Consider the following 21028-nt stretch of genomic DNA (forward strand, 5'->3'; position numbering starts at 1 on the left):
GACCAGCTGGAAGGTGCAAGGGTAAGAATAGCTACTTTTTTCTGGTGTGTGGATATGGCACATTTTTCTTTCAAATCATGCACAATTTTGTCCAAATCAGAGCGTTTCTGGCATGATTTCTGTTCTGTTGGAGCAGATAGTTCCTCCTCTTCCACCATTAGTGTGTCAGCTATTTTGTGTTTTAATTCCATTTGAGCTTCTTGTAATTTTCTTCTACCATAGCTGGGCCTGTCTCTTTTCCCAAATTTGTGTGTCTTCATGGGAGACAAACCAAGAGCAGTCACTGAAGTATTTAACTGCTCATCCGCTGTGGTTGCAGGTGGTTGATACTCTTCGTCACTGTCATGTAAATTATCAGAATATTCTTCATTTTTTAGCAGTGTAACACACCTGGAACATAACTTCTGTTCTGGTTTCGTGTTAAGTCCCATGCACTGATTCACTTTCAATACTGATTTTATATCAATTTCTCTGAGGCTACACTTCACTGTCTTCTCATGAATCCGAAATGGATAAAAACAACTTCTTTGTAGGAAAGAATACTTATCCAGAAACACTTTCACATGATGATAAGAAACACTAAAGTTTCCTGGAAATGTACTTGTTCCCACAGGGTGTATTCCGGATCTCCATAGCAACAAATCTTGGCCAGATTCATCCAGACCATACATTACAAAGTGAATGCCACATTTTGATCCATATCTTGTTTTATGACATTCAGATGCTTGTCCTCTTCCAATACTGCAACTTGTTTGAACAAAAGGACCACTAGTACACTCTTCTGCCTCCATACTGACTTTCCACAGCAGTACTGACCAGTCTGAACTAGAACCTTAAAAACATGAGTAACCTGTAATTTTTGCTTGTTTCCTTTGTTGTTCCTGCCTAACAATGACTCATTCTGTCCCTGAACACTACCATTGTTTAACTTTGTTACCTAATGGTTCCCAACAATTGCTGCAGCTTTATCTGAAACAAGGTGTCTGCATCATCACTATTATTTGCTAAATCGTGTTAAAAGAAACGTAACCAAATACTTTTATTGTACACAAATGCCTTGCAATAACATGTTGAAATTTTGCCACATATTATATTATGGTCTACTTATGCAGTGTTTGAAATTTGGCTTGGATACCACTTGTCCCTTTTGTGCTACCACACTTCGAAAATCCATGTTTTTCAGGTAATTTTTCAAATTTTTGTTTTTTCCTGTGCATGTAACTCAGGTTTTGTGACTGATATGGGCATGATGAGTTCTGTGTGTGTTTAGGCCACATTAAGCCTACCACAAAAAAATTTATACCCTTTTTGAGTGAATTATATTTGGCATAGAAGGCACCTACAATATGTACCTTTTAATGTATTACATTTTTTAATCACATTTTGGAATTTTTTATTTTCCCTCAGAAATATGTTGTTGGTGTTTTGATTCATAGAGTGTATTCTCTAAGTGAATGTTACTGGTTTGTAAAAATTTCACTGGACTGTGTGGAATACTTCCAAAGTTATTAAGACCTGAAGTTGGGACTGAAGTTAGATTGCCAGATGCGGGTTCCAATTTCCGGGTCACGCCACCTTCTTTCACAAGCCATAATTCTGGAACTAATTGGCACGGGAACTTAAAATTTTGTACATGGGTGTTCCACACTTGGTAGCATTGTTGTGCTAAATTTCAGCCAAATCTGAGACTATCAGCTGGAACATTTTCTCAAATTGGTTTAATTGACATGGAATGACCTAATATCAAAATCAGGATAAAACAATTTCCAGTTCTATTTTATAGACTTGTTAGGTCTGTCATCAAAAATGTTACAGCATATTATCAGATGCAGAAATTAGATTGCTTTCGGCAAACAAAACTCAATCAAGCCCATGCCACACCACAGTTTAAATTAAGCACAGAGCTGCAACTGGAGACATGGAAAACTCATTAAGAGGCCAAAGTAAAGGACTAGACTGACTAAATTCTTTTGTCTTTGGTTAAAAAACTAACAGATAGACATTTACTACCGACTATTTCATAGGAGCTACATTATGAAAAATAAAAGAAAGATATTTGCATTTCTAGCATTACATGTTATTTGACCTAATTTAGTATGACACTGTGAAGCATGTCAAATAACACAGAAAAAAATGTAGGGGATAAATGTTTCCAACAATCTGCATAAGCTACATAGGTAGTGCAGCTTTTAGAAAGCTCCGGCCTTTATATTTAATTTCTGTCTTTTGACAACTATTTGTTTTTGATCAACTTTCCCTTGCACAAATAAACAAAACTGTCCATATTAAATTCAATGATTATTAAATATTTAAGAATCAAGATATAAAATACTCTGGACAGTCCACAACAAATATGCTGTTTGAGCTTTGTGTATTTTACAACCTTGATGGTTTCTCAATTCACTATGCTGTTAACAGCAAAGAAACACGAGTTCTTTCACCACATTACAAAGTGAGGAAAGTAACAGCTAATGCTAATGGCTCTTCCTTCATTTGCAATTAAAAGAAAGTTATTTAGGGTCACTTATGGGGAAGGGATAGCAATTACTGATCCTTCAGCATCAAGATGATAATTCAGAGCACTGTGTACACACATTTCAGTGAATGAGCAGCATATTTAACAACCACCAACAGAACCTTAATGTGTTCTTATTACAAAGACTCATAATGTAGCATGATATGTTTCAAATTATATTAACAACATATTTAAAACTAGAACATCGTTCCACATGCATGTTTTGCTTTCTCCTAATAGGGGCTTTCCTCATGACTTATGTAGGTGTGTCTTCGCCAAACAAAGTTTTGAACACTTATTTTCAGCATAGATACTTCAGTGTCACATAATCTGTTTGACTGGAAATATCTTAAAATACTCATGATTCCTATCATCACTAATGGAGGATATTTTTTGAAGGCTAATTCGTTTTGACTGTAACTATAAACAAACATATGGACAGAGTAAATAATACCTTGGAAAACTTGTGAGTGACATTACGACTTCCCCTTCTTTCAAATACTGTTCTGCTTCTTCACGTCTACGTCTCATATTGGCTTCAACAATATTGAAATGAGCTAAAAGACCACCGTAAGGCTTCCCTGGAGTGCCTTCGATCATATACGCCGCATATTCTGGCCTCCATAGCGATTTCACTCCTCTGAAATTTAAGATACAAAATTCAGTGATAGTTGTCTTACAAAGTAGGAAGGAGAATTGGCCAAGTTAAGATTTGCTTACGTTGGATCACGATGCTCTTTCTCTTGTAATTTCGGTAAAACATCGTCAGCACGAAGTGACAATTTCGCCTCCCTCTTTACGTCATCGAACTTTACTATCATGTATTCTACCTGCGGATTTTTGACAAGTATTATATGAGATGTATCAGATTATTCGTCAACCCCAATTATTGTTAATATTGTACGTCACATTCAAACAAAATAATTATTACGTATAGTTCAATATTTACCTCATCTCCCCATTTCAGTATGTCGCCCTGACGATCTTTTAGGCGGTGAAATAAATTTATAAACTGCGTAACACCATGTTTTCTCACATGTCCGGCCAACGCTTTCGTTTCTTCCCAAGTCAATGGACTGCCTTCTGTCAGTAAGCCCATTATCAGCTGAATCTCCGCACTTCTAAAGTAGGTTTGACGAATAATTTTTGACACAATGCACCAAAAACTTCACAAATAAATAAAATGTGACCTAATGTCGTAGCTCACGCCGTAGTATCAAACCACACGCAAATCACTATGACGCAATTAATGGCGTAAGGCGGCGATTTGGCAAGAATACAATTATGCCCAAACACTGCGTCCTTCCATTCACAACACGAAATGGAATACAAATGACTATCGAACTGCGCACAGCAACCGACTACAAACGCAGTGCAGAGCCGGAGCGTGTGTACTGTCGTTTTACGGCGTCACTGCTTTTTATCCTCTCCACTGCCGGCCAAACATTGCAGTCAAGGTTGCCGTGAATCATATTGTAAACTAGAATATGCAAGTCATGGTTACACTGTAGAGATTCACGTGATTTGAGCAGTGACCAAGAATTACCTTAAATAAAATCCGCATTTTTCATTAGACGATGTATTTGTGATGGACAACAATTTTACAATAAAATTGTGATGCTTATAGACAGCTCGAGTGTCAACATCTTATTAAGCTTGGCAGAATCTGCTGTGTCACAGCCTGATTGCGCGGTGTACCCAATGTACCACAAAGTTGTACAAATTTTCAGAAAAAAACCTTCATAATGTCGAACTATGGGCATCTTTTATAAATCTGCATAGAGGTGAAACGAGATACTATGAGTCACACGCTTCACGTATGATCCATTATTGTTACAAGACACGTGTATACGCTAGACAGCAAATGAGTCGGAAAGAGAATCACTGAGTTTGTGTGAGTCTTTTAAAATACCGTACACCAAAAAATGGAAAACATTCACATTCACGAAGGCTAATAAGTTACTTTTACGGATTCTACTTTCGCTTTTTCATTCCGCTGTCATTTCATAAACAGTAAGGTAATGGCCATAACAACGAGAAAGATTCCGATAAGATTCGATTACAAGATCAGTGGCAAACTTCTGAAGCCTGTCACATCGCTTAATGTCAAGGTGTAAAATACTAACTGGAATAATACGTGAAAGAAGGCGAATGCAGGACCCGAGCCTTTAGATTCAGGGTTCTTTGAAAGTACGTAGTGAAGGAAATGATGTAACATTTTGTGTGACCAGTTCTTGAATTCTGTTCCAGCCTTTGGAGCGCCGATAAGTAGGCGTAAACCGGCATGGAATGGTTTCAGAGACGCGTTGCTAGGGTCATTACAGACCATCAGAACAGAAATGTTGATGAAAAGTAAATCGGAATCTCTAGAGAAATCCAACGAGAAATTTCGTTTATAATGTGAGTATTAGACGAAAGACTGCAACGGTTCTGCTGAGTACATCACATACCTCGCGTTCGGGCCAAATGAATAAAACACGAGAGGTTAAAGCGTTGATCGACTGTTAAGGTAGTCCATAGTGACACCGGTTGCGATTTTTGAAAAGGTAGTGTCCGATGATCCCGCCCGACGAAACTGCATTGCATACCGTAACCACGCAGCTATGTAAGGACCATAGGTGAGTTACACGAGAGTTGATGTCTGCGCGCTAACGACGGTCATGTTAGTTGACGTAACGTGTTAGGTGAAAATGGTTTTCATGTAACATCCACAGCTTGTCCAGTAAAACGCTGTCCTCGCTTATGTAATCTCTTTTGTTTTCTAGGCTTTTTATCTATAAAATGGAAACAACTCAGCTGAACACGCGGAAACACTTCATTAATTGTTCTCGCTTACCGGTATGTATGTTTTCATTTCTTGACGCTAAAAATTAGCGGTTCTAGACGCTTCAATCCGGAACCGTGCTACTGCTACGGTCGCAGGTTCGAATCCTGCCTCGGGCATGGATGTGTGTGATGTCCTTAGGTTAGTTAGGTTTAAGTAGTTCTAGGTCTAGGGGACTGATGACCTCAGATGTTAAGTCTCATAGTGCTTAGAGATATTTGAACAATTTTTTGATACACATAATAAACTACTGATCCACACCTGGACAGGCAAATTTGATAGGAAAGTCGAGTTGGTTCTATAGCGCTGTATGGCGTGGAGTGGTCATGGAGTTAATGAGTAGGTATGTTGGATGTGTGGGGAATTTGTGGAGAATCGATAGGGTTGTTGGAACCGAATTTGAGCGATGTAGGTAGTCTATAAGATGTATAGAAATGTTCATTGTGGGCCAGAAAGGATAGGAATTTGATGGACTGGCGAATAGTTATACATAGAGGATAGTAAGCGAATGGGAAAAGTTAGATGGGATGAAGTTCTTTCTTAAATCCTTTCCAAACTCTTTGAAATTCGTAATCGGATATTTTTTACTCTTTCCTACAATTTGAAAGCATTTGACCAAACTATCTTTGTTTTTGTAAAACATTTATATTTTGTAAAACACTACTCTAGTGTTCCATACCGACAGCGTTTTGCTAATGTTTTGTGTTCTATAACCTTACCAGCTGCAAATGACTTTCACGGAGCATCTCAAAAGTCACCCTATTAGCATCATCCCATACAATGATCACGTATTTGTTAGTGTTACAGTCTAGCAACTGGTTCTGACGCGTGGTTGCAGAGTGAAAGAAATAGTACCGTGGACATATCAGTTCTTCCTTTACATTTCAATTGGAAACAGAGAATTAGGAGAGTTTACAATAATGGCCACCTCATGCTTCCGATGAGCCAGATGTGTACAGCATGATCTTGCGGAACCCTCGAGTACCGCTCAGCTTTCAACCTGTTATGACTTGCACATTAAGGCAGATATCTGCTTGGCAAAGCTTTCCTGGTAGTCAGCAGTCAAGAGCCAAACAATGAGAGTTGCTTTCTGCTGCTCACTGTAACCTAACAGAAACGGTTCTTTTGGAATGACAGATCACACAAGACTATGCATGTGTACAGGATTTGCGACAGTAAACGAAACAAAATTCAACATTTGTTCATATTCACTCATTTCTGAGTTAATAATATTCTAACCCAACGAGAACTCTTAGCCAACCTAGATGTTTCCATCGTGTACTTTTAATCTACAGCTATATTGTCTGTTTTTCAAAGTTAACTGTTTGTAAACATTCTAATACTTTTTAATAACAGCTATCTATCATAATTTGTTGAATAACTACTCAAATTATATTTTTTGAGCGTAGAGAAAATATGCACCTATACACTGTTTTCACCTAATGTCTTTTATTACAGTCTAATGCCGTCCTTGTTTGCACGTTTTTAGCGTTCAAGTACTGAGCATCATGAGATGTATCTTAAAATAAATAAAAGGCGTTCAAAGTGTAGCTAATTTGTCTAATACGCAACATATGTTAAACAACAACAGTGACTATGATACCATATTCGTTGCAGAAAAAAACAAAAGAAGGATTTAACGTTACAAAATCAGCGAAGTCATTAGAGACGGAGCACAAGCTCGAACTGGGGAAGAAATAATCCTGTCCTCTTGAAAGGAACTATCTCGTCACTTGCGTTAAGCGATTTTAGGAAATCACGGAGAACGTAAATCTGGATGTCATTGTTTCGAATCGTCATTACTCTGAATACGTGAAGAGTGTACAGTGACGCTATTTCACCACTTTCTGACCGTTAATAACAAGTCTACTTGTTAAAATTTTATTTGTTTGCATATTTCGGGTATAGTGCATTATCAGAATACGAGATAAAGGAACCTAATATGAAGTATCGTGTTAGATGATCCCAATAGGGCTCAGCAGTTGAGACTGAATCAAGTGACACGTCACTCTGTATTAAGTTCTTCTATCTGATGTTTTGATCATGCGCTATATCCGAAACGCGTAAAAAAAAAAAAAAAAGTTTTAACAAGTGAACTGTTGTTATTAGCGACAAAAAAGCGGTGAGAAAGACGTGCCCAGTAGTCAAATATTAGGTCGCAGACCTCCTGCACGACTTTATATTGCATTTTAAATACACTACGTAATCAAAAGTATCTGGGCACCCACAAACAAACGTTTTTCATATTAGGTGCATTGTGCTGCCACCTATTGCAAGGTACTCCATATCAGCGACCTCAGTAGTCATTAGACATCGTGAGAGAGAAGAATGCGGCGCTCCGCGCAACTCACGGACTTTGATCGTTGTCAGTTGATAGGGTGTCACTTGTGTCAAACGTCTGTACGCGAGATTTCCACACTCCTGGACATCCCTAGGTCCACTGTTTCCGATGTGAAAGTGAAGTGGAAACGTGAAGGGACACGTAAAGCACAAAAGCGTACAGGCCGACCTCGTCTGTTGACTGACAGAGACCGCCGACAGTTGAAGAGGGTCGTAATGTGCAATAGACAGACATCCATCCAGACCATCACACAGGAATTCCAAACTGCATCAGGATCCACTGCAAGTACTACGACAATTATGCGGGAGGTGAGAAAACTTGGATTTCATGGTCGAGCGGCTGCTCATAGCCACACATCACGCCAGTAAATGCCAAACGACGCCTCGCTTGGTGTAAGGAGCGTAAGCATTGGACCATTGAACAGTGAAAAAACGTTGTGTGGAGTGACTAATCACGGCAGGGTGTGGTTGCCAGGTGTACGTCATCTGCCAGCGTGTGTAGTGCCAACAGTAAAATTCGGAGGCGGTGGTGTTGTGGTGTGGTCGTGTTTTTCATGGAGGGGGGCTTGCATCCCTTGTTGTTTTCAGTGGCACTGCCACAGCACAGGCCTACACATGTTTTAAGCACCTTCTTGCTTCCCACTGTTGAAGAGCAATTCGCGCATGCTGATTGCATCTTTCAACACGATCGAGTACATGTTCATAATGCACGGCCTGTAGCGGATTGATTACACGACAATAACATCCCTGTAATAGACTGGTTGTTTTGGAACACCGACTTTCTGCTGTCATCAAGGAAGTGAAGTGTGCCAACACAATATTGAATTCCAGCATTACTGATGGAGGGCGCCATAAACTTGTAAGTCATTTTCAGCCATGTGTACGGATACTTCTGATCACATAGTGTAAGTCTAGGTCTTATCATTATGCCTCCTCACTCGATCGAAGGTGGTGCGAGCAAGTCCATGAGTTACTAAGCTAAGCTTTCTAATCATTAGTATCTGGACATATTTATGTAATGCGGAATTGACCACTGGGTGTTACAAGAGCATAAAAGGAGACGGGGAGTATTGTATTGTCAGTAGAGAAGCAGTAATAGCAGCATGTGCCACTCAGGAGCAATCAGTGACTTCGAACGTGGACTAGTCATTGGATCTCAACCGAGTAACCAATCCATCAGGGACATTTCAGCCCAGCTAAGGCTCTCCAAGTCGACTTTTGATGAAGTGATTGTGAAGTGGAAATGCGAATGAACAACTATTCCCAACAAAAACAGGCAACCGCTGAGCATTGTGGAGGGTCGTTGTAAAAAATTGCTTTAAATTAACAGAAGGAATCACATGTGAGTTCCAAAGTCTTAACAGCAGTCCCGGACTTCGCATAGGGAGTTAAAAAGAATGGAGTACCTTGGTAGATCAGTTCCTCATAAGCCACACATTTCTGTAGTCAATGCTAAGCGTCGCTTGAGGTGGTTTAAAGAGTGACGTCACTGGACAGTGGATGGCTGGGGACAAGTGATTTGGCGATGAATCACGCTATATCTTATGGCAGTCCGATGGAGGGGTTTGGGTTTGGTGAATGCCTGGGAGACGCTACCTGCCTTCAAGTGTAGTGCCACCAGTGAAGTATGGAGGAGGTGCTGTTGTGGCTTGGGGTGTTCTTCGTTGTTGGGATATGGTCCCATTATTGCGCTTAAGAAAACTCGAAATGTGGAAGAATATGAATTTGTACAGCATTGTGTACCGCGTACAGTAGAGAAACAGATTGGAGAAGATGACTGTATCAGCATGACAATGCACGCTGTCATAAAGCGGCATCTGTGAGGCAATCGACTGAGCCCAGTAACATCCCCAAGATGGACTGGCCTGTCCAGAGTCTCAATCTGAACGCAATGGAACATCTTTAGGATAAGTTATAACGTGACTTCGTTTCGAGGCCCATCGTCCAACATCACAACCTGGACTGGTTTGGGTTGTTAACGAAGAATGAGATGCCATTCCTCCACAGACATTTAGACACCCCACTGAAAGTTCAAGCCATCATAAAGGAAAAGAATGGACACATCCCATATTAATGTCCATTAATAGGTGTCCAGATACTTTTGAAAAGATAGTGCACACTGAATAAAAGTAGTAGGATTTTTAGAGGCGTAGAGAGAAACATACTATGAAAATATCTAGAGGTTACACCGTCTGTGTGTGGTATATCAGTATGCAAAAGTAATTGCACTCGTGTGTGGCCGAGGGAGGTGGCGCAGTGGCTAGCACACTGGACTCACATTCGGGAGGACGAAGGCTCAATCCCGCGTCCGGCCATCCTGATTTAGGTTTTCCGTGATTTTCCTAAATCGCTTCAGGCAAATGCCGGGGTGGTTCCTCTGACGGGGCACGGCCAACTTCCTTCCCATCCTTCCCTAATGCGATGAGGCCGATGACCTCGCTGTTTGGTTTCTTCCCCCAAACAACCCAACTATATCCGTATGTATTGACAAAGATTTTGAGGGATGGAGAAGCATTGCCGTGGATCAATAGCCGTGTTAGAAAGATTCATCACAGATTTAAACGCCCGCATCTCGTGGTCGTGCGGTAGCGTTCTCGCTTCCCACGCCCGGGTTCCCGGGTTCGATTCCCGGCGGGGTCAGGGATTTTCTCTGCCTCGTGATGGCTGGGTGTTGTGTGTGATGTCCTTAGGTTAGTTAGGTTTAAGTAGTTCTAAGTTCTAGGGGACTGATGACCTCAGAAGTTAAGTCCCATAGTGCTCAGAGCCATTTGAACCATTTGAACAGATTTAAACGAAGTCAAAGCCTAGTTGCCAAACCTGAAGACTAACTGAGTGTAAGGAGAGAATACGAAACACATTTAATGAGTTCGAAAGCAAAATTTTATCAACCGATCTGACAAATTATTCTTGTGCCATGTGAAGTAAATAAGCTATTACAAGGCAGCGTGCTTGCGCAGCTATTATTCAACGTCTATACCAACGATAAACCTATCCCTGAAGGAACTCGAAGCTTTATTTATGCTGATGACTGCGCTATCACTTCTCAGGCGTATTGTTTTGAGACTGTAGAAGATACGCTAACAAAATCTTTGGAAGAATTCACCGTTTACTATCATGGGAATTACTGGAAACCTAATCCTGTCAAGACTCAGACCTGCGCTTTCCACCTGAAGAATAAACAGGCAAATAGATCCTTAAATATATCCTGGGGAGATATCGTACTCGAACATAATCCTACTCCCAGATATCTTGGAGTAACTCTGGATCGCGCGCTAACATGTAAGAAGCATTGCCTAAACACCAAACAGAAAGTGGCAGCCAGAAATAACATAGTGCGAAAATACGTCATGGGGTGCTAATCCATGCACTGTGCGCTCAAGCGCGCTTGCTCTACCTTAGTCCACTGCTGAATATGCATGTTCGGTATGGTACAAGTCCAGTCATACCAGAAACGTAGATGTGGCTCTAAGTTGCTACTCCTCTGGACAAATTCCATTGCCTCGCTGGCATAGCTCCTCCTGAAATCAGACGTGAGGTAGCAGCGAGATATGAGAAAAGTAAGACCACAACGAAGGAAGCCCGTCCACTATATGGTCGTCAGCCCGCACATCCTAGGCTGAAATCAAGAATGAGCTTCTTGACAGCTACTGAGGCTCTCATCGAGAATCCACATGCGGCAAGGATCTCGCGCCAGCGGGAGAAATGTCGGTATTTGGAAGAATGGATGGCTCCAAAGGAAGAACTTCCCCCTGGACACTCGGAGAAGTGGCCAATATGTAGGTCTCTCAATAGATTACGATCAAACACAATGAAGCAAGACCAATCTGCGGACTTGGGGTTTCTCTGTGGACTCAGTTCTTTGCCAGTGTGGCGTTGAGCAGACTAACAGCCATTTCCTTCAGCACCAACCACCTGCACCATGCAAGACCTTATGAAAGCTACACCAAATGCACTGGAAGTGTCCAATTTTTGGTCTTCTTTTGTCTCTCTCTCTCTCTCTTTCTCTCTCTCTCTCTCTCTCTCTCTCTCTATATATATATATATATATATATATATATATATATATATATATATATATATATATATATACTCCTGGAAATGGAAAAAAGAACACATTGACACCGGTGTGTCAGACCCACCATACTTGCTCCGGACACTGCGAGAGGGCTGTACAAGCAATGATCACACGCACGGCACAGCGGACACACCAGGAACCGCGGTGTTGGCCGTCGAATGGCGCTAGCTGCGCAGCATTTGTGCACCGCCGCCGTCAGTGTCAGCCAGTTTGCCGTGGCATACGGAGCTCCATCGCAGTCTTTAACACTGGTAGCATGCCGCGACAGCGTGGACGTGAACCGTATGTGCAGTTGACGGACTTTGAGCGAGGGCGTATAGTGGGCATGCGGGAGGCCGGGTGGACGTACCGCCGAATTGCTCAACACGTGGGGCGTGGGGTCTCCACAGTACATTGATGTTGTCGCCAGTGGTCGGCGGAAGGTGCACGTGCCCGTCGACCTGGGACCGGACCGCAGCGACGCACGGATGCACGCCAAGACCGTAGGATCCTACGCAGTGCCGTAGGGGACCGCACCGCCACTTCCCAGCAAATTAGGGACACTGTTGCTCCTGGGGTATCGGCGAGGACCATTCGCAACCGTCTCCATGAAGCTGGGCTACGGTCCCGCACACCGTTAGGCCGTCTTCCGCTCACGCCCCAACGTCGTGCAGCCCGCCTCCAGTGGTGTCGCGACAGGCGTGAATGGAGGGACGAATGGAGACGTGTCGTCTTCAGCGATGAGAGTCGCTTCTGCCTTGGTGCCAATGATGGTCGTATGCGTGTTTGGCGCCGTGCAGGTGAGCGCCACAATCAGGACTGCATACGACCGAGGCACACAGGGCCAACACCTGGCATCATGGTGTGGGGAGCGATCTCCTACACTGGCCGTACACCACTGGTGATCGTCGAGGGGACACTGAATAGTGCACGGTACATCCAAACCGCCATCGAACCCATCGTTCTACCATTCCTAGACCGGCAAGGGAACTTGCTGTTCCAACAGGACAATGCACGTCCGCATGTATCCCGTGCCACCCAACGGGCTCTATAAGGTGTAAGTCAACTACCCTGGCCAGCAAGATCTCCGGATCTGTCCCCCATTGAGCATGTTTGGGACTGGATGAAGCGTCGTCTCACGCGGTCTGCACGTCCAGCACGAACGCTGGTCCAACTGAGGCGCCAGGTGGAAATGGCATGGCAAGCCGTTCCACAGGACTACATCCAGCATCTCTACGATCGTCTCCATGGGAGAATAGCAGCCTGCATTGCTGCGAAAGGTGGATATACACTGTACTAGTGCCGACATTGTGCATGCTCTGTTGCCTGTGTCTATGTGCCTGTGGTTCTGTCAGTGTGATCATGTGATGTATCTGACCCCAGGAATGTGTCAATAAAGTTTCCCCTTCCTGGGACAATGAATTCACGGTGTTCTTATTTCAATTTCCAGGAGTATATATATATATATATATATATATATATATATATATATATATATATATATACTTTTGACACGATAAACAATAATAAGTCAATAAGCTGATCTAAATCATCTGTTCAGTCGCTCAATGACCATACTGGTGCCGGCCGCGGTGGCCGAGCGGTTCTAAGCGCTTCAGTCCGGAACCCCGCGGCTGCTACGGTCGCAGGTTCGAATCCTGCCTCGGGCATGTGATGTTCTTAGGTTACTTAGGTTCAGGGGAACTGATGACCTCAGATGTTAAGTCCCATAGTGCTTAGAGCCATTTGAACCATACTGGTACCGAAACAGAAGATGACGGAGATAAGGCCCAAATACTGAATTCAGTCTTCCTAAAGTGTTTCACAGCGGAAGATGCCAATACGGTTCAACTTTCTCATCATCGCAGGAATGCCGTAATGGCAGATACTGAGATAAGTGATCGCTGAATAGAAAAGCATCTACAAACACTTAATAATGGAAAGGCAACTGGATCGAATGAGATACTTATGAGGTTCTACAGTGATTGTGCGAAAGAGCTTGCTGCCCTTCTAGCAACATTTTATCATAGGTTTCAGGTGCAACAAAAACTGAAAAAAAAAGCGCAGGTCAATCCCATTTTCTTCAAGGGTCGTCGGACAAATGCGTATAATTATAGGCCTATATCGCTGATGTCATTCTGGTGTAGAGTTATGGAACATGTTTCGTGCCCACGCATTATGACGTTTCCGGAGAATGAAAGTCTCCTGTGCAGAAATTAACATGGATCTCGTAAACAGAGTTATTGGGAAACTCATCTCGCTCCGTTCGTCCATGAAATCCAGGGCACCGTAGACAAAGGGGCCCAGATTGATGTGTTCCTTGACTTCCGCGGAAAGCATTCGATATAGTTGCGGAATGTCGTCTAGGTCCATGGGAAAAACAGGTCGTGGCGCGTACGTCAGAGCACGTGACACTGCAGGTCTTACGATTGCCAGCAGTTGTCTCCGGCAGGGAACGACTATTTTAGATGAGTTTAATAATTCTTGACTGCACATTTAAATGCATGCAAGCTCTTGATAGCACACGACAAAGTTAATTCAAAAAGCATAAAATAACATATGTTCCTTTCTTCGCCGATTCCGCGGAGAGCCTCCTCATTTTTTATTTTATCAGTCCACCTAATTATCAACATTCTTCTGTAGCACCACATCCCAAACGCTTCGATTCTCTTCTGTTCCGATCTTCTCACTGTCCATGTGTCACTACTGTACAAAGATGTTCTCCAAATGTACACTCTCAGAAATTTTTTGCTCAAAATAAGGCCCATGTTTGATACCAGCAGACTTATCTTGACCAGGAATGCCCTCTTTGCCTGAGCTCGTCAGCTCTTTAAGTCCTTCTTGCTTCGTCCGTCATGGGTAATTTTGCTTCCAAGGTAGCAGAATTCCTTAACTTCGTCTAGTTCGCGGTCACCAATTTTTATGTTAAGTATCTCGCTATTCTCATTTCACTACCTTTGTCTTCTTCCAGTTTACTCTCATGCCATATTCTGTCTCATTAGACCCTAATTCCATTCAATAGCTCTTGCAGTTTCTCTTCTTTCTCACTGAGGACAGCAATGTCATCAGCGAATCATTTCATTGATCTCCATCCATCCTGAATTTTAATCCCACTCTTGAAGCTTTCTTTTATTTCCGTCATTTCTTCTTTGATGTATACGTAGATTTGAACAGAAGGACTGTATCCCTATCTTACACTCTTTTAAATCCGAGCACTTCGTTCTCGGTCTTCCAGTCTTATTGTTACCTCTTGGTTCTCGTACATATTGCCCTACAACTTACTCCTATTTTCCTCAGAATTTTGAACATCGTGCACCATTTGACAATGTCGAACGCTTTTTCTAGGTCTACGAATCCTATGAACGTATCTTGATTTTTTTTCAACCTTGCTTCCATTACCAAGCGCAACGTCAGAACTGCCTCTCTGGTGACTTTTATACTGTGTACTAAACGGCAACAATCACAAATTAGTCAGCACATAATACTTGGCCTTAGTTCACGAGGTCATTAAGTCTGTGGATTTGACATGTGGATAACTGCTGTTGACAGCTGAATCGTCGTTTGATAAACAATATAAAATACATCACTCCGGTCACGAATTTTCCACGTCAGGAAATAATGTCATGCTATTCTAAAACTGATCGTTAACAACAACAAAATTATTCCGTTTGTGTGACCTACCGTTGCTCAAAATTTGTTTGAAGTGTAGCACAACACTTCACATTTTCGTGTGGTTCTTATGATTGAATTACGGTTCCCTACATTTTTGGTTTTTTTTTCTAGCCAGTCGACCCAAACTTTTAATGAATATAAAGTCAAGAAAGAAAAGCTCACGGTAACAGCAGCATCAAGCGCTCATGCTGTTTGTCGTAGCTGCGATTTCACTTGTGTGCTCAGTATTCAGTGACGGAAGCAAGTCAGCAAATGAATTAAAGCACAATGGATCGTTATCAGAGGTAAGACTTCACACATGACGTGCCTGTCCTAACTGATGTAAGGTAGCGTCACACAATCTGTTAGCCGATAAGAGACTATCTTCTTGTAATATGGTTAAGATTAGCGTCTAAGTGTGACACTCAGCAGCTCATGTAAAATGTACATTCATGCCGATACACCCGATCACACGCACGTCACCCGAATCTGTATGTATTGACTAATGGCGATGGTACTTCTTTTGTGCTCGATTGTATTTTGCCCCATATCTTGCTAAACCGAAATTTTACTTATGATGGCAAACGATCTTTTACCTACGTCTACAACTATATCCGCTCACTCAGAATCACTGTCAAGTGCAGTAGATAATTTCCAATGCACCAGATGATTTTCTCTTCTTTTTTTTTTTTTTAGGGTTGGAGCAGAGAAAGAATGGTGCTTATTTGTATCAAGTCTTTTCTGATATGGGTCCCTCACACTTGAGCAATATTCTAACCTGGGGTGTACGAGTGTTTTAGTGGACTGATTACGTTTTCCTAGTACCCTACTAATGAACCGGAGTCAGACATCTACTTTACCTGCGACTAATGTGATCATTCCACTTTATGTATCCCACAGAATGTCACACTCAAGTATTTGTATGAGTTGATAATGTGCACATATTTCATTTCTGTACATTTCAAGCAAGCTGAAAATCTTTGCAGTACTTTGAAATCTGATCAAGATGTCCTTGGATATTTGTGCAGCTTTTACAGACAGTAATTAGATACAGATAACTGCATTACCTGCAAAAAAGGTATGAGATTAGTATTAAGTGTCTGTTATGTAATTAACATACGACATTAAGAGTAGGACGCAAACGCACTTCCCTGTGGTAAACTTGAAGTTATATCTACTTCTATCGACGACTTAGCACACAAGTAAAATGCTACGTCCTCCCTCCCAAGAAATCCACAACACAGGCACGCATTTAATTAGTTTCAAACTGTAGCGTGGCTTCTGAACTAGTTTGTTTAGTACTTGATGAAATATGCAAAAGGTACTAAAATACGAGTAGTGTATACGCGACGGAAAAAATACCCTGACGCTTAAAAAAGAATGCAATAATTCAATTTCCAAAGAATGCAAAATGCTGTCAGGTGTGAGTATTACCGAACCATCAGTTTAATAAGTGACAGTTGCGAAATATTGACACGAATTATTTACAGAAGAGTGGAAAAACTGGTAGAAGACGGTATCGGAATAGATCAGGTTGGGTTCAAGCAAAATGTAGGAGCACACGAGACAATAATGAACGTACGACATATCTTGGAAGATAGACTGACGGAAGTTAAACATACGTAAATTTAAAGAAAGTTTTTGAGAATAAACATTCTTTGTAACAGTGGAAAGGTTTTCTATAATATGCAGAAACCAGATTGCCGTTATAAGAGTCGAAGGATATTAAAGGAAAACAGAAGTCGGCAATGGAGAAGGGAGTGATGCAGTGCTGTAGCCTATGCTCGATGTTCTTCAGTCTGTGTACTGAACAAGCTGTGAGGGAAACCAAGGAAAAATTTGGAAAGATAATTAAAATTCAAGGAGAAAAAATTCAAACTTCTAGGTTTGCCGATGACACTGTAATTCCGTCACAGACGATGGAAGACTTCCAAGATGAGTTGAACGGAATGGGTAGTGCCTTGAGAAAAGGTTATAGGATAAATATCAATCAATTTAAAAAAAAAATAAAGGTTAATACACTCCTGGAAATTGAAATAAGAACACCGTGAATTCATTGTCCCAGGAAGGGGAAACTTTATTGACACATTCCTGGGGTCAGACACATCACATGATCACACTGACAGAACCACAGGCACATAGACACAGGCAACAGAGCATGCACAATGTCGGCACTAGTACAGTGTATATCCACCTTTCGCAGCAATGCAGGCTGCTATTCTCCCATGGAGACGATCGTAGAGATGCTGGATGTAGTCCTGTGGAACGGCTTGCCATGCCATTTCCACCTGGCGCCTCAGTTGGACCAGCGTTCGTGCTGGACGTGCAGACCGCGTGAGACGACGCTTCATCCAGTCCCAAACATGCTCAATGGGGGACAGATCCGGAGATCTTGCTGGCCAGGGTAGTTAACTTACACCTTCTAGAGCACGTTGGGTGGCACGGGATACATGCGGACGTGCATTGTCCTGTTGGAACAGCAAGTTCCCTTGCCGGTCTAGGAATGGTAGAACGATGGGTTCGATGACGGTTTGGATGTACCGTGCACTATTCAGTGTCCCCTCGACGATCACCAGTGGTGTACGGCCAGTGTAGGAGATCGCTCCCCACACCATGATGCCAGGTGTTGGCCCTGTGTGCCTCGGTCGTATGCAGTCCTGATTGTGGCGCTCACCTGCACGGCGCCGAACACGCATACGACCATCATTGGCACCAAGGCAGAAGCGACTCTCATCGCTGAAGACGACACGTCTCCATTCGTCCCTCCATTCACGCCTGTCGCGACACCACTGGAGGCGGGCTGCACGATGTTGGGGCGTGAGCGGAAGACGGCCTAACGGTGTGCGGGACCGTAGCCCAGCTTCATGGAGACGGTTGCGAATGGTCCTCGCCGATACCCCAGGAGCAACAGTGTCCCTAATTTGCTGGGAAGTGGCGGTGCGGTCCCCTACGGCACTGCGTAGGATCCTACGGTCTTGGCGTGCATCCGTGCGTCGCTGCGGTCCGGTCCCAGGTCGACGGGCACGTGCACCTTCCGCCGACCACTGGCGACAACATCAATGTACTGTGGAGACCTCACGCCCCACGTGTTGAGCAATTCGGCGGTACGTCCACCCGGCCTCCCGCATGCCCACTATACGCCCTCGCTCAAAGTCCGTCAACTGCACATACGGTTCACGTCCACGCTGTCGCGGCATGCTACCAGTGTTAAAGACTGCGATGGAGCTCCGTATGCCACGGCAAACTGGCTGACACTGACGGCGGCGGTGCACAAATGCTGCGCAGCTAGCGCCATTCGACGGCCAACACCGCGGTTCCTGGTGTGTCCGCTGTGCCGTGCGTGTGATCATTGCTTGTACAGCCCTCTCGCAGTGTCCGGAGCAAGTATGGTGGGTCTGACACACCGGTGTCAATGTGTTCTTTTTTCCATTTCCAGGAGTGTAGAATGTACTCGAATTAAATAAAGCTATGCTCAGGGAGTTAGACAGGGAAATGAGACACTAAAAACAGTGCATGAGTTTTGTTATTTAGCCAGGAAATAAGTGACGGTAGCTGAATATGAGAGAATGTAAAATGTAGACTAACAATAACAATAAAAGCGTTTGTGGAAAAGAGAAATTTGTTAACGTCGAATATAAATTGTTAGGAAGTGGTCTCTGTACTTTTCTGGAGTGTAGGCTTGTACCGCACTGAAACATGGACGGTAAAGAGTTCAGTCAAGAAGAGAACAGAAGGTTTTAAAATGTGGCAGTACAGAAGATTACATGGGAAGATAGGGTAACTAATGAGGAGGCACTGAACCGAATTGTGGAAAAACAAATGGCCCAAGTTGACTAGAAGAAGGGAGTGGTTGGCAGAACACATCCTGAAGCATCAAGGAGTTATAAATCTGGTAATGGTGGGAAGTTTGGTGGCGGGGGGGGGGGGTTAGAAAATTGTAGAGGGAGACCAATGCATGGCTACAGTAAGCTGGTTCAAATAGATCTAGGTTGCACTAGTTAGGCATAGATGAGGAACTTGCACAGGGTGGAGTAACCTGAAGAGGTGCATCAAACAGTCTCCGGACTGAAGAGCGCAACAAGCCTCTGTAGTAACAGAACGGTATGCGGTCCGATAGTGGTAGAAAATACGACGAAAGGGCAGTGTAACACATTCGGAATGTACGTGTCGTTTAACACTTAGCATTGGGCAGTCTCTCCCATTAATTAGTTCGTTAAAACGGAAATATTTACCAAAGTAATATAGCTCTCTCACCGCGCAGACGATTGAGATTGAAATATCGTATTTTGTATGTTTTTTTCTGAAGCTTTGGAACACTGCGTTCATTCAATTGTGTTCCTTTTGAGAATACCTTCTCAGCCTCTATTACGAGCTCACAGAGCATTTCATGGGAATCTGGAAACACATTGGTCTGTTCGGAAGGAGTTTAGGTTTTTTTAGTTTTTTTATTGTATAGCCGCACGTGTTTTGTTCTTCCATATAATTCCCAGTATCTTCGATTTATCTCTTTACCCTCTGAAACCAAGAAATAAACCGTTTTTTTTTTCGGTATTGTTCTGGCAGTTGGATACATGTGCCGTACCACACTTTCAGCTTTTTTATTTTTACTTGTGTTTTTAATATCACTGTTCTTTGAGGTAAGGAAGAAACATTAGAGCTTTACGACCAATAGACAACGAGGTCTTCAGAGAGGGAGCGCCAGCTTGGATTGGGGGTGGATTGAAAACGAAATCGATTTTGTCCTTTTTAAATGAATCATTCCGGCAGTTTCCTTAAACGATCTAGGGAAACCTACAACTAGATTGTCGGATGGGGATTTATACGCCCCAGCCCCCCCCCCCGCCCACCCCCCCCACCCTCTCGCCCCAGCGCGAGTCCAGTGTGCTAACAACTGCGAAATCTCACTTGCCATACAGAAAGAGTGCTCAAGTTCTTTGAAGTTTACGAAAGCAAAAACTTCAGTACAAATTCTTCATCTACGTGCTAGTTAGTTGTCATAACGAAAAAACTGAAACTGTGAGGTCTCAAACTTGGACGAGAAATTCTACGTGTGTTTGCGACCTTCGGTAAATGTTATTTAATCTTTTTTCCGATCTAACACTGGCTGTTTCGACAGTTATCTTACAGTAAAGAAGATAATAAACATTCTCTTCCTGGCATATAAGTCGATAACGCATTGCACCGTCTCCTCTCGTGTTGAAAGTCGTAACCACGAAATACGAAATCTAAAGGCTTTTATGTTGATTCTTGAAGAGTGGTGGGCGTTGCAGGTGTAGATTTCCCCAAATATTTTACTGTCTGGCGGAAAGGGACAGGCTAGTCATTCCTCGATAGTTTCAACACAGCGGAGGACGGTATTGAGAGACAGAGGACGCTGAACTCAAGGTTGACTTCAACGAGGACAGCAGTAGGTGCCTTGAGGATATGTTCGCTCCTATCAAAATCTGACCTATCATGCCTTGACGCGGCTATCGGCCAAGAAACATGATGCAGCTAAAAACTAAACTCCGCCCGAAGATGCCTTGAGGGCCCAACTATACCGACCATCCGTCGTGTCGTCCTCAGCCCACAGGCGTCACTGGATGCGTGTATGGAGGGGCATGTGGTCAGCACACCGCTCTCCCGGTCGTATGTCAGTTTACGA

The 21028-nt window shown here is 43.0% G+C and overlaps 1 protein-coding gene across 1 annotated transcript in view; it reads right to left on the bottom strand.

Annotated features, from left to right (window-relative positions):
- Nucleotides 1-3952, bottom strand: part of LOC126237140 (glutamate--cysteine ligase catalytic subunit) — a 127972-nt gene extending 124020 nt beyond the window's left edge. The window contains exons 1-3 of the mRNA XM_049946969.1: nt 3465-3952; nt 3236-3345; nt 2970-3155 (exon numbers count right to left, since the gene is read on the bottom strand). Coding sequence (XP_049802926.1) covers nt 2970-3155; nt 3236-3345; nt 3465-3614 — 446 coding nt within the window. The 5' untranslated portion in view covers nt 3615-3952. The remainder of the gene's footprint in view (nt 1-2969; nt 3156-3235; nt 3346-3464) is intronic.
- Nucleotides 3953-21028: the final 17076 nt, after the last annotated feature.

This window comes from Schistocerca nitens, chromosome 2 (assembly GCF_023898315.1).
Source record: "Schistocerca nitens isolate TAMUIC-IGC-003100 chromosome 2, iqSchNite1.1, whole genome shotgun sequence".
In the NCBI taxonomy this organism is placed as follows: Eukaryota; Metazoa; Arthropoda; class Insecta; order Orthoptera; family Acrididae; genus Schistocerca; species Schistocerca nitens.